Source organism: Anser cygnoides, chromosome 2 (assembly GCF_040182565.1).
Source record: "Anser cygnoides isolate HZ-2024a breed goose chromosome 2, Taihu_goose_T2T_genome, whole genome shotgun sequence".
NCBI lineage: Eukaryota > Metazoa > Chordata > Aves > Anseriformes > Anatidae > Anser > Anser cygnoides.
The window spans coordinates 81,565,697-81,590,247 of record NC_089874.1 but is presented as its reverse complement, the minus strand read 5'-3'; the positions used below and the strand labels follow the sequence as shown (position 1 = coordinate 81,590,247).

Genomic DNA, 24,551 nt, shown 5'->3' with positions numbered 1-24,551 from the left:
ATATAGTTCTGAACAAGACTTCAGCCTACTCGAAGCACTGGCAATTGCTGGTAAAGTAACAAGGTCATGCACAAAGCTGAGGAGTTTTGGGAACCATTTATTTCAATGAAATTAGACTACCAGCATGGTTTACCTCAGAAGTCTTCCGTGACCTGTAACATTCACATCCCACAAAATTTTACCTGCCTAACTTAAAATATGGTGAAACTTCTGTTGAACTTGGTTCAGTACTAAATTTGGGACATAAGTTTTCAATGTAAGTTGCTACATAACTCATTTAAAACATACATGATTTGTTGGACCAGGTAGCTTGTGACCAGGTATCAGAAAAGTCATTCTGCCTGGTTTAGAACAATGTGCTGTGCTAGAAAGGAGTCCTTACTGTGGGATCTCGGTTGTTAAAATGACTGGTTTCTTTGATGCAGTGCACCTGAAGGCTTTGTATCAAAGTATCTAGTGCATGTTAGTAGAGATATTTGCATCTGTGGCCATTCATAGCAACCATTTGTTAGAATTAACATTACCCTAAGCCAGAGTGTGATCCAGTTTGGGTTCTGGATTACTACTAGTAGACTACTGTCATGGATTAAAGGTTTAGAGTAATCAAAGGGCCACAAGGATCTGTACTAACAGTTTGAGGAATGTACAATCCCCACTGAAAGACAGTGGTCATCATCCACTTCTATTAAAGGAAATTTCAGAAACCAATTTCAGTATTTCAAGAATAGTTCCTGCAAATGTGCTAAGGGCCTCCCACAAAACTTGCGTGACACTGGACTTTTATTTGCCTTATTAAAGGTGAGCCATGTCTTTCCATTCTGGACGAGGATGTCCCCGTGGTCAGGGGGGACCAGGAGCAAGAACTTCAACACAGACTTACCGCCCTCAGAACCTGCGGCAGCTTCACCCGCAGCAGCCCTCTGTACAATACCAATATGACCAGCAAACTGCGCCTCCAACCTCCTATTCAAACCCTCCAGCTACTGGTTACATGCCTCCGAGGCCAGACTTTGTGCCGTATCCTCCTCCAGTGCCCCCTTCCACGCAAAATCCCATCAGCCAGTGTCCTATGAGGCCACCGTTTCCGAGCCATCCGATGAGGCAGAGCTTCCCGGTGCCTCCGTGCTTCCCTCCTGCTCCTCCACCAGTGCCAACCCCTAGCAATGCTCCCGTGCCAGCAACTCCTACTGGGCAAAGCACATTTCCTTACATGATGCCCCCTCCAGCAGTACCGCATCCTCCCCCCCCACCGGTCATACCACAGCAGGTCAGCTACCAGCCTGTGTACTCTGCAGGGTATTCGCAGCAGTCATTCCCACCACCCAACTTCAACAGCTACCAGCACAACTCTGGCTCTTTTCAGAGCAGCACTACCAACAGCAGTGGTGGCACCACCCATTTTCGGCACACAAGTCAATACCAGGGAGAGAAGTCGCAAAGCGATCGACGATCTCCGGAGAGGAACAAGCACTACGATGAGCACCGGCATCGTGAGCACAGTCACATCCACGGGGACAGGCATCGGTCCAATAACCATGGGGATCGGCGGGATCGAGGCCGGAGCCCTGACAGGAGGAGGCAGGAAAGCAGTCGGCACCGGACAGATTATGACAGAGGAAGGATATCACCTCATCATAGGAGTTACGAGCGTAGCAGGTAACTTGGAATAGCTTTTGCCTGCAGAGGGAGAGGTAGTTTGTTGCTCTACAGTATTTGTTTGAGTTCATGTTCTTTCCTCAGGCTTGTTTTTCATCCTAATGTGGGAGGTAGCCAGTGCTCAGCTCTGATGGAAAGAGCTGCTGTTCTGCCATCTTTCAGATACTGCTCCAGCCTCACCTTTGCAGGCTGGCAGACTTGTTCTCCTTGTCCGTGGCAATGGCTGATAGCACAGAAGCTTGTTTGAAAACTGAGTGGTGCGCTAGTCTACCATAAGATTTTATACATATCTGGCAGGAGAGTAGAGTGGGCACAATTTTGTGCAGAAGACCATGTTCAGAGTTGAGCCTTACAAACAGTAAGTCCCAGTACTTGAAAAAAATAGAGATTTAGGTGTGAGACTTAGGGTCCCAGATGTTACCTGAATTTGCCCTTTGAGAAAGCCCTGTATTTGTAGGCAGGAAGCAAGCGGGCTAGGGGTCTATAGTCTGATAGATGCACACATCTAATCCCTGGAAAGCAACAGTGAGTGGTTTTTTTTTTTTTTTTTTTACTAAAAAAACATTTTTCACATTGTTTTTCATCCTGCTCCATCCTCCTCCTTGTGGGAGACCAGTGTAGGCATGTATGGTTCAGTTCAGGATGAAGATCCTAGCAAACCAGCCAGTGATGTCCAGGGAGGACCGAGGTGAAAACTATCACGCACAAGTCCAAAGGAACAAACAAGTTTTGTAGGCTACATTAATGTCTTATGATTCAGGTAGATGAGTGTGGGCTGCTCATTTTGGGATCTATCATGAAGTTTCTGTCCCCTAGCTTCATAGATATAAGCAGCTTGTGAGTTATGAACTGACCTAATACAGTTTGCTGCATGGTGGCATAGAGCACACCATCAATTGTTTAGTCTTAAATTTGCTCTCTTGCTCGCTCTTTTTGTGTAACGATCTAAGTCAGAGTTTTCAGAGATACTTGAAAGTTGAGTTTATCAGGGCACCTGGATCACGTGCTTCTAATTCTAAAGATCTGAGCTTTTCCGTGTGTCTCACGTGAAACACAAATTTACACTTAATGCCTGTGGAAATGAAACTATTTTTATTTAGATATGCAGATATTTAATTTCAGAATAGTTGTACTCAAAAACAAACAAAACACATTTAGCGAGTTTAGTTTGGTTTGGTTGAGCTCACTTCGGTTTCCAGAATAAGATTTTCTAAAACTGAATGTGGCTGGCTTTAAGTCACGAGCCTTTACTGTACGATGAGTCTGTGGAATTCTCTGTGTTTTGTAGGTGACTCAGATATTTGCCACATAATTTCACAATTTGTTTTTAAAAGTTCAGTTTTAAGTTTTGAAAATATTTCCAGCAGCTTCTTTCTCAAAGATTTCTGGTGAGGTCAACAGTTTCCAGGTCTAGTTGACAGTGTATCTCAATATCTTCTCACCTGCCTTGGTGTGTTTTTTTGCACAGCATCTCTATCTCTCAAGCAAATCAGAGGGCAACAGAACGTGCTCTCTGAAGGCTGAAATCCATGCCTGAGCAAGGCACAGGTGGAGAATGATGAATGGTTTGTGGGGAAGACCAGTAGATAATTCATATGAACTTTGTGCTTTATAAAATTGCATGCTATTTCATCTGTATGTATATGGAAACCTAAATATGCACTCCTAAATCTTGGTTCATCATCCTGCTCGCCCACAAAACCACCCGGGGCATGTATTTGTGCTTACTTGTGTATCAGCATACTCGATTTACTAGGAGATGTGACAGTTACACAAATGATTGTGGACTAACGAGTTGTCAGCTGTTAGTCTGATAACCTGCCTATGTGTGATCTGTGCTACCTAACGTAACACAATAATTCCTGTTAACTGGGGCTGTTTTGCCACAGAAATATGTTTGGGTGGTCAAGTTCCTTACGTGTATCTGCATGTTGAGTCTTGTAGGTAAGATTCATGGTGTCAGTGTGGTAGATTTTCTATCAGCTTTTTTTCGCATGTGCCTGAGGTGACTGTCAGGAGAAGAGTACTTGCTTGAAACATTTGAGTTAATGCTGTGCTTCCAAAGCTACTGTGCATGGAAAAGGTTTTCGTTCTGTTCCTTGAGGCATTAAGAATGGTTAAAGGTGCAGTAATCTTACTCTTCACTATTTGTAACAGAAGAACAGCACAAATGGCAACAACTCCTGTGGTGAATTTATAGTTCTCTATACGGTATGAATTAAGTATAGTATTGAGATAGATGGCTTCATTGAATGTCATGTCATTTTGAATAATGTGATCTCAGCCTGATTCTGCGTCTCTTCCAGGTGTGGAATGTAAGAAATGCCAGATTTCTTATTTAACTTCTGTTTTTGAACTCTTCAAGGGAGCGGGAGAGGGAGAGGCATAGGCACCGTGACAGCAGAAGATCACCATCACCAGACAGATCATACAAAAAAGATTACAAGAGAACAGGAAGGTAAGGAGGACACATTTGGTCTCTCTCATATTTATGAGGCTCTGTGCATCATGTGTGTGTGCATACATGCCTGGTTTGAAACTCAGAAATTAATCTTATAGCCATCTTTATAGACGTGCAAATGTCACAGCTCTCTCAAGGCCTTGTAGAGTTAGAAGCAGGATTAATCTCTGGAGACTCAACTGCATTTCAAAGACTCCCCTGTACATCTGCTCCCAGTCTGAGAAGTACCAAGATAGCATAAAGTTCATTCCATATTTAGATCATATTTTTAAGAACTTGTCTTGTTTTGACGCTCCTTTCCTTCTAAATCCTGGGTAGCTGAATTCAGTGTGACATTATTGGCTTTAAAGACAATTTAAAAATAAATAAATCCTAAATTTGGAGCTTCTTTTGTTCAAAGAATTGCTAGAGTTAGACTAACACAAGCAATGGGTTTCTGTATAATCCTTCAGTATTTATCTGGTATGCCAAACAGGTTTCTGTATAATCCTTCCAATAAGATCAATTTTTTCTCATACAAATAGCTTGTGGGGTATATATTAAAACTTAACACTGTAACTTAGTTGATGGGCTTCAAACTTTGGAACAAAATTAAGAAACTGATCTAGAATACAAGTAAGAATTTCAGTCTAAACTAGTGTGTTTTTTCATTCTAATTATTGAATAAAGTTTAAAATACAAAAGCACTTTCAATTTAACTTTTTTATAGTATATCTAAACTACAGAATACTTCTTACAGTTGCAAGTTAAAAACCAAGTTAATTGCTTTTGTTTTTCTTCCACTAAGCTGCTCTCCAAGCAGAGAAAGGAAGAGACCCCGATGGGAGGAGGACAGAGAAAGGTGGTCTGAAAGCCAGAGTGCCAGCAAAGAAAAAAGTTACACTAGTATCAAAGACAAAGAGTCAGAGGAGAATGCATCTGAAAAGAATGAAGATGAAGATGATGAATTGCTTAAGCCAGTCTGGGTTCGCTGTACCCATTCTGAAAGCTATTATTCAAATGACCCTATGGATCAAGTGGTACGTTTGTGAGACCTCTGAAATCACTGTACACAGTCCTTTATTGGTTGTCTGATTACCTGATTAATGAGAGTACTTCAGCAGGATCATGTTTTGTGTCATTCAGTGTTGAATCCTTCTCTTCCCAGCCATCTCAGTCTTGAACCCTATAAGGGCTTTTTTGGTGTTCTCTATTTTCATGTTTCTTCAGTCTGTTTTCATTCAGATTAGTGATACATGAAAGAGGGATATTTTTGTCTCCAGGAGAGAAGGTTTTATCCATAAACACCTGTATTTGAACAAAACTGCCTAAATTACCCTATCATCCCATAACCCTGGAGAAATTTCATTCAGAAGGAGAAGTCAGTTCTTTTTATTTGACAATAACAGTTGCTGGGGGAGTAAGGAAATAGTAATTGAGTGAGGAGGTTTCTTCTTTCTCTTATAGAATGACACAGAGTGAAATCAGTGTTTCAAAGGAGGCAACATCGGTTAAGTTCTGTGTGCCTAGGGTGTGATACGATTCTTCTGAATAGCAGAACACTTGCACAGAAGGTCTCCTGTTTTTTCTAAATCTGAGCTGTTAGAAATCAGTACTGAGCTGTATTAAATATGCTTAGCCATAGCTCTGCTTGGCTGGGCCAAAGGTTTGATAATGCACCAGCAGATGAAGTTCTCTGCTCATTTACCTAGTGGAGCAATGACAGCGTATGTTAAAGCCTTATTTTGTACTTCCATGTTTCATTTGAGTTATGGCATGGAGATCTTTTTTTTAATGTCACTTTTCCTTGTGAAATACTGGTACGCTTTGTTGTCTTGTGCACTGTAATGTCAACACTGCCTTTGCTTTTTTCCCTGTCTTTTAATTAACAGGGGGACTCTACTGTGGTAGGAACAAGCAAGCTCCGAGATCTGTATGAAAAGTTTGAAGAGGAGTTAGGAAAGCGACAGGCAAAGGCCAAAGCAGCCAGACCACCATGGGAGCCACCTAAGACCAAACTGGATGAGGATTTGGGTATGCAGAGATGATGGCAAAGCTTTGAAATGGAGCAAACTCTAGTTAACCTTTTCTTTTTAGTACTTGTGCATGTTTAATGATGTCAGTAGGCTAATACATGTTTTTAAATCCATCCTTTATATTGCAGTTCCACAGAGTTTTACTGTTGCTTTTGACTGAAGTAGAGCTAGATGCTTTACCTAGAAGGCTTAAGGGAAGACAGAATCCAGCACTGCCTAATGCTGAAGTCTCTTCCACGGCATGGAAGCACCCTGAGCACGATCAGATAGGCCAAAATATGGTGCTTAAGGGGCTGTAAGGAGCTCCTGCTCTTCATATTTATTAAAAAAAAAAAAAAAAAGGAAACAAGAGTAGTGATGCTATACTGTTTTAAAAACTGATATTTCTGCATAAGATCACAATAAGCAGAATTGCACAACTAAAATACAGTGTAGAAGGAAAATGAATTCAGTGCCGTAACAAGCAGCCAAATGAGTTGATCTGCACTGTCATGGTTCACATATGGATCTTTTCACAGAGAAATATATCTGCTAGCTGTATCAACTATTGGGGAAATATTGGTTGAAACAGCAGGGCATAGTTTTTGCTAGCAATTTATCCACTCAGAATTCATTGAAAGCTGTTTTTTCTGATTTAGTTTACTTACAACTGTTAGCTGTTCTTACTATACTTCCAGCATCTCAGTATTACGTAGTGTATCTTTTCCACCATGAAAGTAGTGTTCAAGAAATCCTTAGGCATATCACATTAATTTAGATACTCTTGGGCTTGCTTTGTAAATGATGTTTCATGTTCTCCTGTTGAGATGCTTAGATTCTCAGATCTGAGCCTAGTAACTTTCACAATCAAATACCAAAAATTCTAAAGATGAAATACAGATGAAATACGTATATAATGACAGGGTCAGTTATGTGCTGCTAGCTTAAAATAACATAAAGATGAAAGGAAAGAAAAAAAAATCCTATTTTATTAAGCTGTGTAAAGAAAACACCTTTTTGAACATCAGATTTGCGTGTTTAAGTTTACTCAAGAATCGCTAGCAAAGTCTGCTGCAGTTATTCAGAAGGTATTTTCACGCACATGAGGGAAGGACAAAACTTCTACATTCAGCCTACCTGTCTAAAGCTTCACTTGCTTGGATCTCCACAGGATGTTCTTCTCTGCTCTAGGATAAAATATGATGGGGCAAGAGCAACTTTAGCTGTGTTCCCTTCTCCGCTGTTACTGGGGGAGCCAAAGGCTCTGCATTTGCACTGTACCTGGGCTGACATGGTGCCTGTACCAGTTTCTCCTACAACCATATTTCTGTTGGGTCTAATAGTTTGTTGTCTTTGTATCTCACCAAAGGCCTCCGTTGTGCCTTTCATTAAAAGTAGATGTGTATTTTAGTGAGATAGCAATGTGCTCCAAGACCATTTTTAGATTATGAAAGGCTTACTTCAATACATTAAATCCAAATATTTTATACTGGTCTTTCAGAACTCTGGTTTATTCTCACAAGCCCCACGCTCTTTTTGCATTTAAAATTAGATTTGCACAGCTCATTAATATTTACAGAAAACTTTTAAAATTTCAAAAAATATGTTTACATATTTTTCTATGAATATGCATACATGTGCATTCAAACATGCATATATACTTGCAACTGAACATATGACCTATGTAAACCATATGTCCCAAGGACAAGCATCTTGTACTGAATTAAGGACTGTATCAAAATACATCTTGATTTTTCCCTTTCTTAAAAAAAATAGCTTATTACTTTTGTTCTTATGTTCTTTCACTTCATTTTTCTTTCTTTTAGCTAAGGGGAAACATTTAATAAATATACATTTACATTTTTTTTCCCCGGGATATTTCAAAGCACCAGCAGTACAGTAATATACTTTCACTTAAATAAAAATGAAAAAAATGGAAGGAGCGTTACATCCCACCTTCCAAGAATAATAAACCTTATTTGTATCATGCTATATGTCTTGGCTATGAAAGTATTTATTTAAATTGGAGCTGAGGATATCGGTGAAAACAAGTGACATTACATATAGAAGAGTTGCTTTTAAGTACCACAGGAGTTTAGGGATATATGACATCAGGCCCTGGGTTTTTTATGGTAAGTCCAACACTTAATAGCATCTCTTTGGCAACAATGCAAAGGAGACATTTTAACAGGCATGAAACCTGTGTGTTTTTTTTTGTTTTGTTTTGTTGTTTAGAATTTTTCTTTCCTTTGATGTATCTGAAAAATTGCTTTAGTAAGTACAGAGTCAAAAAAAAGTCAAAAAAAAAAGCTTTGGGGAAAACTCATGGAACAGGGTTTCTGTAAAACTTGAGGATGGATTCACTCAGCTATCATCAGCTTTTTTCAATCATGGGAAAAAGCTTTCTTCACATCTGTGATTTTAATGTGATAACTGATTTATTAGAGATACTTGATTTGAAAAAAAGAGTAACAGTACACATCCTGTAATAATTCTATCCACGTGTGCTTTCTTGAACCTTTTGAATAGATCATGCCCTACTACAGATAGGGAGCATTTTTTAGATAAAATGAAGCTAGATGTAAGCACTTTACTCATAGCAATCAGAATTAGCTTTTTAAACAGCAGGAGGTCATGTATTCCTTTTTTTTTTTTTTTTTTTTTAATTTTAGAGTAATATTTGTGTTGGTTATAACTTTATAGTCTTGTTCCATGAAGTATTTTATTGTCAAGTAACTGAACTTGCTGTTCTACAGCTGATCAGTGGTGCTGCTGGACAGCCGAACAGCAAGCACTCCATTGGTGTAGGCCTGTAATATCCATAGCATTTGCTGCCACTTTTAATTAAAAAATGTAGTTGCTGTCATTTTCATTAGTGTGAATGTCATGCACTTCTTCAATAACTTTCAGTATGCTGCTGAGCTATGACATGTTAGAGAACGTATTGATTCTGGGGAAGAGGATGTGTGGAAATGTTTCAGCTAACTTTATTTTCCCTGCATGAATCAGAGAGCTCCAGTGATTCAGACTGTGACTCTGAGGATGACAGCAGCTGCTCTAGCAGTTCGGATTCGGAAGTTTTTGACGTCATTGCAGAAATTAAGCGTAAAAAAGCACACCCTGATCGTCTCCATGAAGAATTGTGGTACAATGATCCAGGACAGGTATGGTGAGAGGAAAAAGGCCCGTTTCTGAAAGTCTCTCCCCTGTAGACCTAAAATTCGGAATTGTTGTCGAACATGCTGGGTGACATCTTTTTCAATATCAGTTCTTCTTCCTTTCTCTTTTCTGTCTCTTTTTTTTTTTTTAACCACCCCACTTTTGATTTCAAGTGTGTGATTCCAGCTCATGAATCCTGGGGAGTATTCAGCTAGAGTCATGTCTGGCAGCGGTAATAAAACCTAAATTGTAAACAGTGTATTTATGCTGTCCTATTACCCCTGAGATAAAGGTACACAGATGAGTTTTGAGATGGAGGGAAGGCAGCATGTTTATCTGTTTTACATATTATTCACCTAAAAGCTCTTGGATCATAATAAATAATGTTTTAAATATGCTGTTAATGCTCCTAATTTCTTGTCTAATGGTTCTTTTGTAATTGGATGGAGATTATAGCTCTCATTAAATGTAATTGCTGAGCTCATGAAATGTTGTTTTGAATGTATACATTGCACAGAAGACTAGCTTTTGTTTGCAAATTTGCCATTTTCATCTTTCTTACTTAAATATTTTACAGTCTATTCTAACTCCTTGTCAAATGGCACCTCAATAAACTTATTTAACTGGTGTTTTGTATGATTCACGAGGCTGGCATGCAGCAAATCCTAGTGCCAAGAGATACTGCAATGCTTATTGCCAGTATGGTAATTCAAAGGTCTGTTGAATATCCTATTGCCAACTCATATTTATGCTCTAGTTATATAAAAAAGAAGACTGAGCCTAGCTAGCTGGTTTTATATGAAAAACAAAATTAGCAAACTGTTTAGGCATTTAACTGAAAAAAATGTGTGTTGCTCTTGGGCACATTTCAAAGTAATGTTCTAGCCTATAATATTGGCTAAATAAAAAGTGGAATAACTTGGATGGATAGTTTCAGGAATAAATGGCTTATGAATTCCCTGCTGAAAAGCTCTTTCCCAGACTTCCTTGAGATTTGCTCCCCCTTGTCTTTCTAGAAGGGGCTGAAATCAAATCATGGTGAGCTTGTCAGTACTGTATTTCTTTCGAGTAATTTTATTCGAAGGTTTGCTATTTTTCCTCAGTATTTATCTGGTATGCCAAAATGCTTTCTAACCATTGTTACATAAGATGGGAATGATTTCTGTGCACACTGGCACATACAAGTTACCAGCTGGATAGTGTTATCCAACAAGTAACCGGACTTTTATGATGGATCTTCCCAACCCTTTAATCTGAGTGGTGTTTGTTACTTCAGTTAATGTCCAGAAGTGCTTGCGGTAGTCAAAAAATAAATTGTTATAGCTGATACTACCATCATACCCTTTTTCTTGCAAGTGTTATCTGCTTGTTTCCTTGTTTGGGCAGAGGAGGTTAGAAGCCATTGCCCTAGTTTATGTGAGATAATGGTATTTCAGTGTTTTGTGACCACTTTGTGATGGCTCTTTCTGCATTTCCTTCTGTTAGTTGTGTTGTTGAGGAGGGGGGTAGATAGGTATCTGTCTTGCTTCTCAAGTCCTGGGCCATACAGGTACTTCACATCTCTGTCAGTCTTGGTCTGTCCATTTAAAGTAGCAGAGGCAGTATTAGGGCTGAACAGTTTTTAAGAACTAAGGACAAGATATTTTTTTTTTTAAGTAAGTGGTGATTATTTCAATAGCCTCAAGTAGGCCTTACTTCTGGTGGAGTGCTGAGCAGCTGGATACTGACTGCATTATTTAACTTGTCTGCTCTATGACCGTATAAACCAGTGAGGAAGTATATTTCTACCTATAGACATGAATCAGTTTCATTAAACCTGTGCTTTCCTCAGGGTCTCTCAGTGTGGGATTAAAAAAAGTGAAGAGAACCCATCATGTCACTGTGTCTCTGGTTTGGTTCTGGTTGGATTTCAGCAATGGACATGATGTTAAGAGCAGAAAGCTTTAGGACGTTGCAGTAATTGATAGCCTGCATCAAATGTGGTTGTAGAAGTGAAAAGAGACTAGCTTTATAGTGTGCTGTGACCCTTTTAAGTATAGCTACTTGATGTACCTACATGCAATACTGATGTATCTTTTTCCCCTTTCTTCTTCTTTACTGATCTGTTCACAGGATACATTTGATTTTTTTCCATTACTTGAAAGGATCAAGTAAAACTTTCAAATTGTCTGCTCTCTGTGCTCTATGGTGGTAGCAGTGCCGCGTTGCAGATGGGTTAATCAGGGACAAGGTTTCAGTCAATGAACTGAGTGGAACTGTTTGAATGTGGAGGTTTGGGCATGTAAATAATTGCATGTGCGTGTTTAGGGCCTGAATTTTGTTTTAGGTGGATGACATGCTGTTTGTGTGTATATAAAGTGGGAAAGAGGCATATGATAGTAGGAAGGTACAGTTCTGCTGACACCGTTTACCCGTTTTGTGCTTCTGAATCAGTGACGAAGTTCTAATGCTAGTTTGCAGTTTTCTTATGCTAGTCTATACTGTTTATAACAGTGTATACTGTTTTCTTTTTTACTGTCTTAAGAACATCCACTTAATCTAAGAATGACATGTTTTTAGAAGCATCAGTACTTCTGGCATTGAAACCAACATAATTGTCCAGATACAATCACTTTTGATTTTTCAATAAAAGCAGAATCCTGTTTTGTTTTTGACAGATGAATGATGGACCACTGTGCAAATGCAGTGCTAAAGCCCGAAGAACAGGGATAAGGCATGGCATTTATCCTGGTGAAGAGGTAAATAGTTGTAAGAATTGCAATTTTGAATACAAACTTGCTGCAGTAGGCTTGTACTTGGGTTGATCTATCTTGCTTTTTCTTCCATGGCTTACAGGCTTCGTAAAAACTCCTGTATGACATTAAATCCCTTGATCATGTAACCTCACATTTAAAATGCAGTACCAGTAATGAAATCCACTAGAGAGCTGTGGAAAACTTTTGTCTGTTTATGTTCAGTTGTAAGTTTTATAAGCTTCTGAAACACAATTGCCTTAAAAAAAAAAAAAAAAAAAAGTAGTCAAATGTCTCCCATCTACAAGATCTACAAGTGGACGAGCATGTTATGAGGACCCTTTTTGTGAAGGGATTGCTTTAAAAGGAAAAGTAAATAAATCACTAAATCTGCTGCTGGAGCAGCAGCAAGCTTTCCAAGAGGAGGTGTTGTCTCAGCACTACAGCATGTCTGCACTGCAGACTGTCAAACAGGTTACTAAGTTCTTGATGAGTACCTGAAACAGTCCATCAGCTTCCTGGAACTCTTATAATGGTAGTTGCTTTTGTTTTGAAAAGTGTTGTCAAAATACTGTTTGGTTATTTTCTGTAGAAATGTTCATTTGTACAGAGTATGTTTTGTGATCAGTATTTCTGGAAATAGTAGTGCTTGGACCACCTAAAGTTTATATTTTAAAAAACTTTGTTCTAAACTTTTAAGAATGTTAATGTGTAGTTTTACAATTTACCTTTGTAATTTCTCTTTAAGAATTTAATTTTTCAGTATGCCTTTTTACACGTATTTACTGAAACATTCTTTTATTTCTCTGTGGTTGAAGATTTGTGAATGTTGCAAAGCATAAATTATTCTGTTTCAGAAAAATGGCTTTGGTCTGAAGCTGTCTGTAACTCACTCCAGGATCAATTCTTTTCCACATTGTTTGTAGTATTTTTCTTGCAGAGAAGGGAGGAGAAAATTTTAGTGGGAGAAAACTGATGAATAAAACCTGCTGCACAAAGGCAGCTACTCACTGGAGCAAGGCCAGCTTGGAACCTGAGGCTTCAGAAAATTTGGGATGTATGAATTTTTAGTGTCCTGCAGATAATCACGCTTAGCTTTTAAACTAGCTGGTTCTTACCTGCCTTGTCATAGCAATGAGAAACTTAATTTGGAGCTGAACAAAATAATTACCCTACTTCTTGGATGGATTTTGCAGACTGCGCATAGCTGTGCAGTGGTACAGCTGCCTTGCTGTTGCACAAGGCCAACTTTTGTAATGTTTTGTGTAGTACCCCACTCACCACAGGGGTTTTTCCTGCAGACAGACTCATGAACAGGTTGGTGGCAGCCTCTGAACTGCAGCATATTGTACGCAGGAGGAACTCTGTTTTTGTCTGACTGCTGAGGATTTTTAGGTCTTTAAAAAGGACTGCTTCAGAACTAGCTGGAGCAAACTGCAAATCCCACAGTTTGGCCTTGCATCAGAGTGCAGGGAGAGGCTGCCTGCTGGTCTACTGTTCTCACCAGAGAGCATCACGACCTACCAGAGCAGGGCTGCCTGTGCCTTGCTCTGCAGTGATGGTCCGGTCCCTTCTCTATGGAGCTCCAGACTTGCCCCCAGCAGATGAGTGGATACTTGTCTCTCTTGATAACGTTCTGAGATCTTCTTATGCAATGTCCAAATGTATTTTTTTTGAAGTTTTAAAATTAGTTCCCTGAAACTTATTAATACCCCCCCCCAAAAGAAGGAGATCAGTCTGGTATGTAGGCAGCTAACTGCTGTGCTTAGGAAAGATAGAGAGTCAAATGGAAAATTAATAAACTACAGCAGCATTTTTCACTTTTTTTTTTTTTTTTTGCTTTGAATAGCTTTAGAAATACTTCCAGAAGTGGCTACAGATAAGGCCCACTTTCTTCCTGTAAGAGCTAATTATGACTACCTGCTTTATTTAATTTTTCCTAGTGCATATTTCATGGCTATTAGAAATGCTTTATTCTCTCTTTTAATCTAAATTTGCCTTGACTTTACACATAATTCTACTTATCTTTTTCTTTAAGCCTATTAAACCATGTCGCCCCATGACCAACAATGCTGGAAGACTATACCACTATCGAATTACAGTGTCACCTCCCACAAACTTCTTAGTAAGTATCTTTATAAATAATTCTGAGTAGTTCTAATTTTGCTTTCAGTGGGGGAAGTAGTACTGCTTCTTGTTTACTCCATGGTGGTTTTGTTTACTTTTTTAGACAGACAGACCTACTGTTATTGAGTATGATGACCATGAATATATCTTTGAAGGGTTCTCCATGTTTTCACATGCCCCACTAACGAATGTAAGTATGTTCATTACTGCATACGTGGGATTTGTTTGGAAGGCAAGCTGTTTCTGCCCCACAGTAGAGCTTTTCTCACATGCGTGTGCTACAAACATCTTGCCAGCATTTGGAACTGGAGGAAGATATTTGTGCTAATGAGTCTCAGGTTTTGTCTTGAGTAATTGTGGTAGGCATTGCCTTCAAACTGTGACTGAGACTGTGATGTGCATCAAAGTAATGTTCTTTATGTTTCACAGTTTGAAAGTGAAATAAACCATGGAATGACTTGTTAAAACTGTTAATTGGATTTAAGCTGGATGAGGAGGTTTTATTAAGTTGAAAAGTGTTTTTTTTTTAATAATAATAACAGATTTTATTTTCTGAAAGCAAACATAACAAAAATGATTGCTGCCAGATGACCCTGCTTTTGCAATATAAGCTGAGTTAGCAATATCAGAATCAAAAATATGCAAATACTTAAAATATCTGTACCTTAGATTTTTATATCTTGGTATTTTAAGAACTTTTCAGGTGCTCTGGGGCATTGTTTCTTTGTGTTTTATACCTGTTACTAGCTTCGCCACAAGTCCCAAAACTTGGTATTAAAATGCTCATCAGTACAAGACTGGACTCTAACACCTGGGACTGAGGGACACTGAAGGAAAAGCACTGGAGGAAAGCATTTTTAGCTGATGTTTTGCTTACATAATGTATATGACAACACTTAAGTTCTGGTGAGCAGGGGAAGTTGACAAGCCAGTGAGTGGGTGGTGCTCACTCAGGTGGTGGGGTGGCACTGCGAAGCACTCCTGCCCTGCAGCATTAACTCAGCCTTGGGGTTCAAGGCAGATTTATCCCAGGGCTTTACAGTTTCATTTTGCAAATGAGCAAAAAGGGAACGGTTATGTGTTTTTTCTCCTATTTAAAGGATAAAGAGGCCACCTTTATCATTTAATGTCTACTGTATGACCAGAAGGCAGAGTGTTACGGAAATACTTGTTTTATATGGAGAACAAGGAAAATTCTTCTTGTCTGACACAAGCAGTTAGTGCAGACCTTGAACATTACTGTAGAGTAGGTGCATTTAGGCCGGAATCAAATTGGAATTTCTCAACCTAACTAGGGGAAATGATTAGCAGCAAATGATTTCATTTTTACAGACTTGAATACAAAGCAACACTGCTTGTTCTTGTTGCCAACAGGCATAGCTGTTTTTAAATAGAGTGCCTTGCTATCCTGAGATTATTTGGGGCATCATAACTGCTGTTTGAGACAGACATTTTGGAACGTATTTGATAAAAGGAATGTGACAAAGGGTAGCAGAAATAGAGGTCCAAACACCAACATCTTTGAACCAGATTTGTATAATATGAAGTCTTAGCTTGCAAACTGTTGGAAGTCTTACTTCTGTTATTACAGTTGTTCAGTAACAATTGAGAAAGTCAGATATTAGGGGAAAATGGTTTGTACAGTCGTAAGAGAAATTATAAATTCTTTAATACAGCTGCCACAGCAATTTTATAGTACCAGAGAAATGCTCCTTTATTATGCTTTTTTTTTTTTTTTTTATGTATGTGGAACTCTTAATTCATGGTTACCTCATCGTTACCTCTGCAAAGCTTGTTTTCCTGTTACCAAGAAAAATAACCCAGCTTATTGACTCTCTGAGCATATCCTGTTCTGGTTGAGCTTGAATGTTAGAAAGTAAGAAAACACTCTGTGTACTTTGTTAAAAGAACCACCGATTTAAGTGTGACAGGTTTTCCTCTCACATTTTAAATGGGACATCTTACTTTAAAAGTTTTTTATTTTGTATTCACAAAATTTAATATTGAAAGATTTGTGTCATTTCCTAGAAATGCCATTTTTGTATTTGGTTGTTTGGTGTAGCTTCTTATTTATCATGCCATCAGCAGAAATGTAGACAAACAGTCAAGTTTTTAACAGTGGGCTGCAAAAAGATGAAAGCAGAACACTGTGTCTCTAAGTCCACTGATTTCAGTGCAACCCCTGAAGAACTAACTTCTAGGGATTTTTATTGGATGAGATTTGTATAATCCTGTACATTTATTCTGAAAATTCCTACATTGTGTTTTCACCACTTAACAACATATTTTAGGATGGTATAGCTAAAAGAATTGGCAGTGTACAAAAAACCACCTTGTCTTCAGGTCAGTGTATTGATCTGACATGTATTGTCAACAATAAATTCACTTCCAGCTTTACAAGGGAGAGCAGATGTGGGTTTACTGAACTTTGCTTTTTCTCCTAAACAAAATTTCATCTCCAGTAGATGGCATTATTTAATCTTGCATTACCATCCCTCCTGTCAGCCCTGTGTTATCGGAGGTCGAGGTTAGAATTGTTGCTTCTCTTGCACGCGCTTGCGTTCCTGTCTTTGCGTGATCTCAGTAAGCAGCTGTTCTAGTAAGTGCCGTTTTCAGCAGACAGTAATACCTTTGCATTCAAAATTGTATTAACTGTACATTTGACACTGTATAGCTTTTCATGCTGAATCTCTTTTCCTTCCAGATTCCTCTATGTAAAGTAATCAGATTTAACATTGACTATACTATTCATTTTATTGAGGAGATGATGCCTGAGGTAAGAAGGATAATTAGTTAAAAAGTCAGACTGGGTTAAGAGTTGATACGCTTAATGGATTAAACTCTTCAGAATCCCATCTTGTGAAGAGATGGTAAGAGACAGGCTGTGTTCAGAGTGAATGGCTGAAAAGGAATTTGCACTTAAAGGTACTAGCATAAATCCATCTACCTAGGCTATCATACATTAAAATCAAATAGTAAGAAGTGCTTATACCCGTAGCATCTTTTCATTTTAAGTTATATGTCAGATACTCTTATCTGTGAGCTGACATAGCCATTATCCTTCTTTTACAGTTGATGAAAGGCATGTGGAGGTGCTGGTTTTCCAGGACCACAAAAACTAATGCCAGGGCTGAAACTTAATCTTGAATGTGAAGCTCTGAAGATCACTTATCAATACTTAATATAAGCTGTTGCCAAAACAAATTTCCTGTGGATACAAACAAAGCGCATTCAGTTCATAATCTGTTTATGACAAATTAATCACTGGTGTAGCCAGTTTGTGAAGTAAATTACCTACACCTGCTATTCCACTGCAGCACAGAAATACCCCTGCATGTTAACTACAAAGATAGGATCAGTATTGTAGTCATAATTACATCTTTCTTTCTAGTTATCTGTTTTTTCTTGCTCAACAACAACTAAATATATGCAAGAGCCCTGAGATTCCTCAGTAAGATTAATGTGATCAATGCACTTCACTTTTTGTTACTGAATCTGCTGTGTTGTCTCAATCTTTTTCTAAAACAATTAACGGCCACGGAGTGAGTTAGGGAATTTTACATTTTTTTGGACTCCTGGTCAGTTGCCTGTTGCTAAAGCACAGTACTTTTAAACAACCTTTACCTAATGCACCCTTGTGAAAGATTATGTTGTTGGCTTTGGAATTTATAGCCATCTTTATACATGTACAACTTATATTATCCTCTCCCGAATTTGTTTAGAAAGGCTTTTCAAAGCAATGGTTCTTTCGCTTCTGAGTGAAAGCTCTTTGCTTTTGGAGGAGCTGCTTTCCTACTTGTTGAGCAAGAACTTTTTTCCCCTTTCCTGCTGGGTGTTAAGGTCATAATCTCTATTTGCCTTGTACTGATTTGTTGCTATGGAAGAAGTGAACATGATACCACAGATGGTGATTTTTAAGCTTTTAATATGAACATGTAGGAAAAAGGGAATTATGAAAGATCCTTCTCAGAAATATTATCTGCTTAGCTTACTCAAGTGAAAGGGTTTTGGTGCAAGGTGAATTATGAGATTCGTAACTTCTGCCTATAGAGTGGATTTGGACATTGCACAAAAAATCTTCATTACAATGCTTTCTTGACAGTTTTTTTCTGAAGAGACCACTGTGTTACAGTAAATGATTAGAGATGCATTAATACTTTCCAAAGGACAATGTCTAGAAGTTGACAAATATGAAGATGCTATCTGTTAGTGGCATTATCTATATTCCAGTACTATGTAATTATAAGCTTGTTTTGTGTTTTTTTTTTTTTTTTCCTAGAATTTTTGTGTGAAAGGTCTTGAGCTGTTCTCTTCTTATCTATTCAAAGATATTTTGGAGCTCTATGACTGGAATCTTAAAGGTAACTTATACTTACTGGAAAAAATACAAAAATAGTAGCAGCTTTAGTAAATAGATCTGTTTTGCTACATTCTTTTTAAAAGAAAGAAAAAAGTGGGGAGTGGTCTCAATAATAGTCAAATACTGTACTGAGAGTAACAAACTTCTTTCTTCTTCAAGAAGTTGAAACTTATTAAGATTCATTATTGTGGGTTATATCAAAAATGCAAAAGTCATGCATTATATTCTCACAGAAAAATAAATCGCTTCCTTAATCCAAAAAATTGTTTTAATTGGATAGTAACTGTTATTGCTTGTTTCATATTACAGTGTTGTATGCATGGCATTGTCATGTGTAAGGTGTCAGGTGAACTATCCTCTGTTTTTATAAGCTAACAAATAATTACTCATGCAGTATTTCTGTGCAGTCAGCTTACAAAGCAGTGTCATACAGACAGCTATAGAAGGGTAAATTATTATAGCTGATTGTTTTGAACTTGGAAAGATGAAAATGTGTTCCTATGAAGACTGACAAAGGAGAATTTCAGGAATAATCCTTCCCTTGGTCTAAAAGAAAACAAGAGAATTTCAAAGGAACTTCATTTCAGAATCTGTAGGTGTGTTTTTTTGTCTTCTCTTTGTCTACAGAGATGCACTCTGCACTTGCATGAAACTTGTACGCTCCTTTTGTTTAACTATGTTTTGTGTAGCCTTCTTTGGCTAAATGTATTCAAATAGTAATGTCTCATATCCCTGGTTTTGATTTTAATTTTTTGTTTTAATGCCAGGTACTTACTGTTCTTGTTTTCATGTAAAGCTTTGGATAATGAAATAGGAAAGGAAAAACACAAAACAGTATCATGGAAATTTCTGTGTTATATTTGCTGTAACAAGGAAAAAAAACACAAACCACTAATCAAAAACTAGTGTTTGTGTCTACCAGACTGATGTGGATTAGCTATATAAAACAGATTTTTTCCCCTGTATCGCTGTTTTAAATAGAGTAGTGTGTGTTTTAGATTTTTTTTTTTTAAGATATTTCAATTTCGTTTGATTTTGTCCACATGGATGATTTTATTAGAAGTTGCTACTCTGTTCCTCTGAGCATTTTGATACTTTTCTGTCAAACTTAAGCCCTATCAAATGTAATCATTGTTCATTGATTTCATCTGAGGCAAGGCTTCATTTATTTTCTTTTGTAAATATGTTGCTGTTCATTAATTTTCTATGTGTTTTTTCATCTTTAAGGACCTTCACTTGAAGATGATGCTATTTCCTGCCCCAGATTTCACTTCATGCCACGATTTGTGAGGTTTCTTCCAGGTAATGTAGTAAGATCTTAAATGCATTGCAAGTTGATCTGGTGCTTCCATGTGAAGTCTTTCATACTCACTGATGCTGTGCATGGTTTACTCAGCACCAGTATTGTGATAGACAGGCCAGGTCTTGCATCCAGCTTTTGTCTGCCATGTGGTGACGGTAGGCAGTGCTGGGTCCTTCTTAACTCGTCCTGTGATGGAGCTGTGGGATTTGGGTAGTGCTATTATTTATTCTCACATATGAAACTGAATTTCATCTCCCTTCTGCTCCTCAGGGTGCATGTCATGCAATTACATGGAAATTATTGATGTGCAGTTTTGAGGGTCAGCAAGCTTGGCACTCCTGAGCACAGGTTGCTTTGTTTCCTTCTTCCTTTTATCTTAATGTAAGCTGAGACCTTGCAGCAAACAGTGAAAGACAGAAAAACACCATTCCAGTGCAATTCAACCCCAGCCTGCCAGCCAAGGACAAGCTCGTGTGGAGAGTTGTGCTTAGTCTGAGTGAACAGCTTTTACAAGCATTTAACACATCCGAAGATAGTAGGACAGACTTTCAGTTGACATAAATGTCATGGCTCCACTGAAAATGTGTCCTGCTGAGATTCTGTCAGTGACTGTTCCAGGAGCGTTGTGTGGAAAGGAGGATGTGCTCATCTGCTTAACTGAGAGGGCAGATGAGATGTGGCACAGCCTACGTCAGGAGGGCTGTGGCCTGAAGGTGCTCTCTGCTTTGGGCTTTGGAACTTCGTTGTGATATTAATTATAGCTTCAGCTAAATGAGGTTTGGCTTGCTACTGTGGAGAGTACTGATGGCTAGATTACTATGTTTCTAATTGTTGTTCCTTCCTGGATACACAACACTATTCAATCAGAAGCAGAGCTCTGAGGCTTGCTAGCAAACATTGATTTGGTTCTGCTGAAGCAATTTACAAAATAAGCCATCAAGCCACATGTGGCTGATTAACTTGACCTCATCACAAAATGAGAACAAGTTTGACCTGCCTGGATTGTGTAGCTCAAGGGTGTTTTCCAGTTACTTTGGGGTTTTTGTAGTCTGATTTGTTTTAGTTTTGAAGTCAGCTCTTTCTGCACTGTTGGATTGTTTATTGACAGGGAGAGATAAGTCTCTCTAACATGTATTCCTATGTGACTCCTTTGTAAGGTTCCCAGCCCTCTAACTCCTCCTAAAAATGTATTTTTCCTGATGCTTCTACATATATAGTTACCTTCTAGAATCTTTATGCTAAATTTATTTTTCATTAAGTATACATTTTATGTATGTTCTTGAGATTTTTAATTTCCAGAAGATGGGAATCTATTTTCCTTCAGGTGTTTGTGGTACATTATTTGTGTCTATTCAAAGATAATGATACGTTGGTGCAACAGATCTCTCCATGCATCCATCAACTGCCTCCTTAAAGATAGAAATGAATTGGTGATTTCCCATTTCCCCCTACTTTTCTTTCTTATCTTTCTAACATGGTCTAAAAATGTGAAGTTTGGGATGTCAGATTTTCTATGTGGGATACTTAGAGACAGGCCTTGAGGTAGCTCTGAGCTTTGAGATAATCATGTCAGGTTTGCTGAGTGCCAGAGGTGTATAACATGCAGAATAGCTGCTGTATTGGATTTTGTCATAGATTTTTGATGAAGAATATATTGAAGATTAAAATGATAGAAAACTGTTTTCAATTCCCAGATACTGCATGTTTTGACCCAAGAAAAGTCAGGTCTCTGAACTACTGCTATTTGGCACAGCTGTCTATAGCAACCTGTTCTTCCTGTACAGTCTTCAGTGTGTAAGGCTACACACTGTCAACTAGTTCATATTGTTATGCAAGATGCAGCCCATAGCCAGCAATCACTGAAACAAAGACAAAAGTCTTGCGAATTGAGACCCTCTTTAATTTGAAGGAAAATTTTACATTAAAAATGTCTCTGTAGCTATTCAGAAATATTTTCTGTTTCCATTGAGGTTTGGGGTATGTTTTACCCATTTTAGATTCTTAGAGCTTGAATGAGGTTAATTATGCTAACAGGTCAAGTTATATTATTCCTTTTCATCTTTCCTGTTAAAGTACAGTGCTGCAATCCTAGCTAGAGTAGGAGGAGTGCTTGTTCCCTTGCACGTCTTGTGGAAGACGTCTTGCACAGCGCTGCTGTACATTGCGGTTCTGCAAGGCTCTTCGTGTGTGCCTGGAATCACATTCCTTGTGCTGTGGCATTATTCTCATATCACTTGAAAGCTTTACTTTTTCTATTCCTTATTGTGTGTATAGTAATATCCTCCTCTGTGGCAGGACTGTAATGATCTTGCTTCCCTTAGGAAGGGAAATGAATGTTTATACTTCTGAGGGGCTGAAACTTGAAGATGCCTCCATAACTGGAATTTAACCCCTGGTTTTGGTACAAATATCTCTGATCTCCTTCTTTCAAATTCGGTATGTTTGTTCACATGAATAAGAAGGAAGACACACAACTAAAGTGTTTTAATTTTGATTTTGAATTGGGGTGGTTCAGGCTGGATATAGGGAAAAGGTTCTTCACCCAAAGCGTGGTCGGGCACTGGAACGGGCCCCCCAGGGCAGTGGTCACAGCACCCAACCTGCTGGAGTTCAAGAAGCATTTGGACAATGCTCTCAGACACATGGTCTGATTTTTTTGGGTGATCCTTTGGGGACCCAGGAGTTGGACCCAATGATCCCTGCAGGTCCCTTCCAACTTGGATTGGACTGTATGAACAGACAGTGTCTTCTGAGTGGTGGTCTATCAGGACTATCACTTATCTTTTGCTGTTAACATCTATATCTGACTGCCTGGACCTGGTCAGATGTGTATTATACTGTGTTAATTCCTTGCAAGCAGCCTTTGCTGTGCATGTTTCCAGGGGTCTCAGAAGTATTTAGCAGTTTTCACACGTGCTCGATTCATTTAGTGACAGAAGACAGCATGAGGCTCTTTACCCTTCATTACTGCGGGTGCAGCACGTAAGCACTATAGATAAATTCAATATACAAGGATAACTTACTACATTCATCCAGAAGGATCCTGTAAAATTTTGAGTGTTCATTAAAAAAACTGCATAAATGCCTAAAGGCTTTTTAACTTGTGTTGTAAAAGGGATGATAAGTGTGAAAAGGGAGACATCAATGGACAATGTAGCTGATTTGTTCTGCCTCCTCATTTAGAAGTTTTTCAGGCAAGTTAGAAACTTCAGCATTCAGTAAGATGAAACTGTTATTCTTGCTACTGTTAACGTTATTGCTTCCAGTTTAGCAAAGAAGTGTTTATGCATGTGTACTATTCATCACTAAAACATTTGCCTTCTTATTTGTCAAGTTGCTTAAACATTTTGCATTTTATTTTTCTCATCTGAATATTTTATGTGCTGCATATTTTCTTTCCCCTGTGCTTTAGGACTGAATAACTGAAATGCATTATATTTATGTTTTTAAGATGGAGGAAAAGAAGTGCTATCAATGCATCAGATTCTTCTCTACTTATTACGATGCAATAAAGCTCTGGTGCCTGAAGAAGAGATTGCCAACATGCTTCAGTGGGAAGAGCTGGAATGGCAGAAATATGCGGAAGAATGCAAAGGGATGATTGTCACCAGCCCTGGCATGGTAGAACAAATAATTCTGATTCATTAACAAGCCAATGACGTGTGCATCTCTTGTTTCTGGGAGTCTGCTACAGTCTGAATTGGAAAGGGCAAAGTTGACCAGTGGCAGTTGCAGATTGCTATAGGAACAGTTTACTGACTTGTTCCAACCCTGGGGAGATTTGTACCCTATGCTGTGCTACCAAAAGGCTGGTTTCCAGAGAAGCACTGTTTCAATGTGTACATTAAAAGGAATAGCTATGTTTTAAGTATAGGAAATAGTAACTTTCTCCTCTGCTTTCATATTTTCTCAAGCAGTCTTGGTGCATGATCTTGTTCTGTTTTCACAGAACCAGAGAATTAGTAATTATTTGCTATTTTCTTTCATGTTCCTCTTTTGATTCCCTGGCTCTGTTTAATATACTCTCTATAGACTCTGCCCTGAGTATAGAAAAGTTTCTGCCTCTGTGCTTTCTCCACCCCCCATCATTTTTTATGCTGCTTTCACAACGAAAAATTTTGTGTACATAATTGAACAAAACTATTAATTTCCAGTGACAAACTTGAAACCTAAATGGCCTTAATTTCTGGAACAGTTAGCATTTAAAGCATAAGTTCTCAGCTTCTTTCAAATCCCATATGTATGCAGATTTGGTCCATTTTTCTAAATTTTGTAGTTAAGAAATGTGGGACACAAGAATTACATGATGTCCGCTAAAAACTGTGGACTTCTGTTTTCATGGTTTGGCCAGCATCACAAAGATGGTATCTTGGTAATGGGCATGTTTTAGACCTCACGTTTTAAACTGCCATGCAACTTTCTATGTTGTAAGACCTTCCCTTCTCTAACTTCATTTTCCACCTTTATTGCACAACATGTGAGAGGAAATAAATGAATTGGAATCGTGCTTAAAGGGAAACTTCGTGTGCTGACTGAAGAACCTGTTCCCAGACTGAAGCCATGACACCCTTCTAGATATATATATTTCAAGCCTCTATTTTTAAGTACGGCAGCATTACATTTAGTAAATTACCTTAAGTTAATCATAATTTATCAGATTATTTTCCCCTTCATTTCGTTGAGTGGTTTTTTCTGGCTAAAACTTCCTATACTGAGGAAAATAAGACCATGTGTGGGAGTGTGAAATACAGAACACATG

The 24,551-nt window shown here is 38.4% G+C and overlaps 1 protein-coding gene across 2 annotated transcripts in view; it reads left to right on the top strand.

Annotated features, from left to right (window-relative positions):
* Nucleotides 1–24,551, top strand: part of DROSHA (drosha ribonuclease III) — a 71,841-nt gene that overhangs the window by 1,146 nt on the left and 46,144 nt on the right. Inside the window, exons 2-13 of one of the 2 annotated variants that reach the window (XM_048076097.2) lie at nucleotides 799–1,656; nucleotides 4,022–4,114; nucleotides 4,905–5,136; nucleotides 5,989–6,130; nucleotides 9,121–9,275; nucleotides 11,928–12,008; nucleotides 14,041–14,127; nucleotides 14,233–14,319; nucleotides 16,834–16,905; nucleotides 18,409–18,490; nucleotides 19,717–19,791; nucleotides 23,244–23,413. In XM_048076097.2, coding sequence (XP_047932054.1) covers nucleotides 806–1,656; nucleotides 4,022–4,114; nucleotides 4,905–5,136; nucleotides 5,989–6,130; nucleotides 9,121–9,275; nucleotides 11,928–12,008; nucleotides 14,041–14,127; nucleotides 14,233–14,319; nucleotides 16,834–16,905; nucleotides 18,409–18,490; nucleotides 19,717–19,791; nucleotides 23,244–23,413 — 2,127 coding nt within the window. In that variant the 5' untranslated portion in view covers nucleotides 799–805. The remainder of the gene's footprint in view (nucleotides 1–798; nucleotides 1,657–4,021; nucleotides 4,115–4,904; nucleotides 5,137–5,988; nucleotides 6,131–9,120; nucleotides 9,276–11,927; nucleotides 12,009–14,040; nucleotides 14,128–14,232; nucleotides 14,320–16,833; nucleotides 16,906–18,408; nucleotides 18,491–19,716; nucleotides 19,792–23,243; nucleotides 23,414–24,551) is intronic. The other variant, XM_048076098.2, reaches the window with a different exon arrangement.